At 39.7% G+C, this 5,388-nt stretch overlaps 1 protein-coding gene across 1 annotated transcript; it reads left to right on the top strand.

The window, feature by feature from the left end:
- Positions 1–671: 671 nt before the first annotated feature.
- Positions 672–3,920, top strand: LOC104959656 (brefeldin A-inhibited guanine nucleotide-exchange protein 3-like; the record flags this gene model as incomplete). The annotated part of the gene is made up of 2 exons (XM_010787558.1): positions 672–1,104; positions 1,915–3,920. Coding segments are annotated over 2 exons (625 nt in total), but the record flags the coding sequence as incomplete, so codon positions are not given.
- Between the last annotated feature and the right edge of the window lie 1,468 nt (positions 3,921–5,388).

Genomic DNA, 5,388 nt, shown 5'->3' with positions numbered 1-5,388 from the left:
TGCACAGACAGCAGTTAGTCAGATTGATTTCAGTAGCCACTTGTCTGGAAATACCGAAGACTAGAAACGGTTTTGAAAACTTTTGTCACGTAGTGATCGTCTTCTCAATAGAACATCTTTGATAATGTCTTCTGGCCAATCAGAATCAAGATAACGGCGTGGTGTTGTTGCAGGAAGTCCTGACGGAGAATACTTTTGCTGTAGTACATCTCTATATACATCGATACAACATTAGTGTTGATAGAAATCAACACGTAATGAAATAAGACCCCACGGTTTGATGATTGATAGGTGTGTGGGCTGTCTTTCATTTTGACTCACAGAACAATGTTATAATAAACATACTGTAAGTTAAATGGATATATCCGCCTTCTTTCATTTATCTTTCCATTCCCACAACAATATACATAAAGAAATGGCATATTTTGGTCATAGTTCGAATGTTGATTAATCTGATTAATACATTTTTAAGCTGTGATTAATCTGATTAAAAATGTTAATCGTTTGACAGCCCTAATTTCAACACAAGGCAATTCAAACTGCTTTAGAAAACTGAGAGCAGAATCAAAAGCAACCATGTTCTGATTTTATGTAAAGCGTCTTTGAGCCTTAGGAAAAGCGCTATAAAAATCCAATGTATTATTATTCACCGTTTCCTGTCTCTTCTCCAGCTGCACCGGCAGTCTTCCCCTAAACCTGCGACAGGGAAGCGACCGGAGGGACTCCACCCTGACAGGAAGCTCAGTGGGAGGAACACCTGGGAGGAGGAAGGAGTGGTGGGAGAGCGCCGGGAACAAACTGTACACCATCGCCACGGACAAGACCATCAGCAAGCTCATGGTGGAGTACAAGCGCCGGAAACAGCAGCAGCAGAGCAACGTCAACCTGTTCATGAAGGAGCAGGGCCGCGGTGGAGGGGCGGAGCCACAGAGACCCCCCCTGATGAGACCCCAAAATCTGGTGGACCAGCAGGGGGGGGGGCCCTCACTGAGGCACTCTGTCAGCGCCGGACCGGAGGTACTGAGGCAGGAGAAGAGACCCAGATCAGGGTCCACCATCAGCTCCCACAGCATCACCCTGAGGGACTCGGAGGCCCAGATACAGGTGCAGAGGAGAAGAGGGATACATACATCATAAAGACATACAATAAAATAAATAATACAATAAATGGTTTTTATTATTTCACCACAGAAAGAAATAATTGAAGTTGGAATTCTGAATAAAAAGTTGGATTTTTTAATACAAACTTGTGACATAACATTATAATATAAACTGACCAAACACAATATTTTTTTTTAGTTGTGGTTAATATCGGAATTCTGAGAAAGAAATTTAATTTTGAAAAAAAAGTCAGTTAAAAAAATTGTCGGAAAAAATGTTTTGGGAAATCAGAGAAAAAAGTCGGAATTCTGAAAAAAAAGTTCTGAATTCTGAGAAAAAGTCAAAATTCTCACTCAACCTTTTAAAAATAACTTTCCTCTACAATTCAGTGCTTCTCAAAGTGTGGTCCGCGGACCACTGGTGGTCCGTGAGCGCCCCCTAGTGGTCCGTGAGTTAAATGTATTTATTTCACATTTGAAATAAATACATTTAAGTTTTCCGCACTCTCGCGGGAATATCTCCGCAATGGAGCGAGCTTAAGTTTCACTTTCTGTTGCATGATATAGCCCAGGGCAACATATTTGTCACACATGTTGCCACCTGTTTGTACCATTTTCAGGCGATTTATAATCTGTTCTAGAAAAACGATGTGTTTTGGGATATTTGTGGAGTTAGGTGGTCCGCGAGTGTTTTTGTATTGGTTAAGTCCTTGGTATGAAAAAGTTTGAGAAACACTGCTCTACATCACAGACCGGCAAACCGGTGAGTCTGTGCGTTGAATACTGTGTAGTTGACGCTGTCTCCCTCCTGCAGGCGTGGACCAACATGGTGCTGACGCTCCTGAATCAGGTCCTGCTGCTCCCGGACTCGTCCTTCCTGGCTCTGCTGCCGGCGCTCTACCCCTGCGTCAGTCAGCTGACCTGTCACGTGACCGACGCTCGAGTCCGCCAGGCGCTCCGAGAGTTGATGGGCCGCGTCGGGAGACTCTACGACATCATCGTGTGACGACTGGGCGAAGACATGCAGACGGTTGAAGAGCGAAGTCTGTGAAGGACGTTCAGATTAAAAGTAGAATGAGGATCAATGCTGTCATGTGATGGCGCCGCTGATTGATGATTGGCTGACGTAATGGAGAGGTGAGGCATCAGAAAACAACTGGCTCTGATGTTTTCGTATGGATTTGTGGCACTTTGGAAGAACATCATGTGACTTTAAATGGGAGGTTTTGATTGGCAGATGAAGAACAGAGGATTCAGTTGCTTTGTTTATGATGGACATGTTGTTGTTGTTGTTTTAAAGGGAATGTACCTCTTGTTATTTTGTTCCTGTACTGTGTCAAAAGCTTTAAATATGATTTGCTGTTTATCAGTTTTGAGGAAAACTGATTTGCAGAGTTGCTCATAATCGAATGACAGCATTGTCATGCCGTCCAAATATGCTTCCACCTAAAGGATAAATAATACATGAATTACATGAAGCTATTGTTACGGAAGAGGATTAGCGCTACAAGATATTTCAAGATCTGACCAATAGTGTTTGTTTGTTTTAGTTCTGAGATTAAAATCTGAATTCTGAGAAAAAAATTGGAATTTCAGAAAAAGTTAAGATTCTGAGAAACAAGTCGGAATATTGAAAAAAAGTATTTTCAGAAATCTGAAAAAGTCAGAATGTGGATAAAAAGTTAGAATTTTCACAAAAAGTCAGAATTTTCAAAAACGTCGAAATTTGCGAAAACAACGGAATTTTGATAAAAAGTCAGACTTTTTAGAACATTTTTAGAAAAGTTTAGAAAAAAGTTGGAATTATTACTTTTCTCAGAATTCTGACCATTTCACTCAAAGAAAACATCATTTTTGCTCAGATCTAAAAAAAAGTCCTGGTGTGGATGCAGACGTTTGGACAAAAACAATGAATTATTTTCAGTTTTACCCCCATTATTTTTCTTACCTGCTGATCAGCTGATCTCTGAGAAATGTCTTACATAGTGAAAGCAAATTAAAAAATACTGTAATTTTATTTATTTGTTTATTTAATTCTGCACAACCAGAGTCAGGCCATATTAAATACGCTGGAGAAACATGTCTTTGCATCTGCTCTGATTGTATATTAACGTTTGTCGCTGCAATGCATTTTCTATATCCAGCTTTAAAAACTGTGCGCTGATCTTTTTGACAGAATGTTTATTGTTCGACCTCAAACTCTCTGAATCAAATATTTATTCAAACTAAATCCCACATACAGTTTGTGTATTTTGAAAGCTTATGATTTACATGTGTGTATATAAATTATATATATCCAGTTTAAATTATTTATTATTTAAGATATTTAAAGTGTGATTTTTTTTTCAGCATTTTCTTTGTTGTTTTTATACTTTCCTTCCACTTGATGCAGTGTGTGTGCATGTGCTTACTGATTGACATGAGCAAGGTACGATGAAAGTGTGACCAACTACCAACTATTGTTAAAATGCCAAAAAGAGCGATCACATGACGTTACATCTAAATACAAACCTGTCTGTAATCCGAGGCAAAGAAGCAGCTTTTACACACATTTTAAAGTGTTTATTTTTGGGTTAATTCCCTTTCCAATATCAAGCCAAAACGTAACAATTCTATTCACAATATTTCCACATTTAAGGCGAGCACATTTCCCTGAAAACAGATTCTTGCTCCACAGAGGATACACCCTTCAGATTCCAATGACCACCTGCCTCACTGAAGATCTCATACTGTATGCATTTGTCAGCAAAAATGTGTCATCTCTAGGTTGTACGCTTGTATATTTATAATTAATACGCCACTAAAATCACGGTACAGTTATGAAGTGTGTTTGGACAATGCAAGTGTTATTAATCCCTGTAAATCCCAGAATGGTTACCAAACAGAGATTAGGTTACGCCCTGTAGCGGCTGAATCTGTACAATTTATGCCACTGTGCTTTTTACAAGAGATTATGAGTGAATGGAAGTAGAGAGGGTTGATCTGATGCTAACTTCAGGAGGGAGGAGGGAGGAAGGAGGAAGGAGGAGGGAGGAGGGGAAACAAGCTCCTAACAAGATGTACTCTCCTTTTTCTCTCATCTAAACGCTTTGTCTCTTTTGTTTTGCTCTCCTTTTACCCGGTCCCTCTGCTGCCCACTGTCTCTTTAGTTTGAACATCAGCAGGAGAGGACTCTTTAAAGTAGAGACACTACGTACTGATATACACCTGAACATCAGCAGGAGAGGACTCTTTAAAGTAGAGACACTACATACTGATATACACCTGAACATCAGCAGGAGAGGACTCTTTAAAGTAGAGACACTACATACTGATATACACCTGAACATCAGCAGGAGAGGACTCTTTAAAGTAGAGACACTACATACTGATATACACCTGAACATCAGCAGGAGAGGACTCTTTAAAGTAGAGACACTACATACTGATATACACCTGAACATCAGCAGGAGAGGACTCTTTAAAGTAGAGACACTACATACTGATATACACCTGAACATCAGCAGGAGAGGACTCTTTAAAGGAGAGACACTACATACTGATATACACCTGAACATCAGCAGGGAGGACTCTTTAAAGTAAAAACACTTGATATACACCTGAACATCAGCAGGAGAGGACTCTTTAAAGTAGAGACACTACATACTGATATACACCTGAACATCAGCAGGAGAGGACTCTTTAAAGTAGAGACACTACATACTGATATACACCTGAACATCAGCAGGAGAGGACTCTTTAAAGTAGAGACACTACATACTGATATACACCTGAACATCAGCAGGAGAGAACTCTTTAAAGTAGAGACACTACATACTGATATACACCTGAACATCAGCAGGAGAGGACTCTTTAAAGTAGAGACACTACATACTGATATGAAGCTGAAAACGAGCAAAATATGTCCTCTTATGTTTAGGTGGATAAAATAAGTTTGGCTTTTGTCCCCGTTTCTTAGCTTTTGTGTTTGTACTTCTTCATGTTTCTCTTTAAAGTGGAGATGCGCCCGCCACCATGTGCTGTTGGTAATAACAATACAATGGATAAGTACGTCATACAACAGCACTTCCAAACATCTGAACTATAACAATATAACAATAAAGTTTAATCTTTTTGTGCTGTATCTAAATTTGTTATCAACAAACAACATTTGTGATCTTTCTTTGTGTGATCAACTTGTGTTGTCTATGCACCTAGAGGCACTGCACATGTGACTGTGTGTGTGTGTGTGTGTGTGTGTGTGTGTGTGTGTGTGTGTGTGTGTGTGTGTGTGTGTGTGTGTGTGTGT

Source organism: Notothenia coriiceps, unplaced genomic scaffold (assembly GCF_000735185.1).
Source record: "Notothenia coriiceps isolate Sejong01 unplaced genomic scaffold, NC01 NC01_scaffold00030686, whole genome shotgun sequence".
In the NCBI taxonomy this organism is placed as follows: domain Eukaryota; kingdom Metazoa; phylum Chordata; class Actinopteri; order Perciformes; family Nototheniidae; genus Notothenia; species Notothenia coriiceps.
Note: the sequence above shows the minus strand (reverse complement) of the source record. Positions and strands in the feature narration are given on the sequence as shown.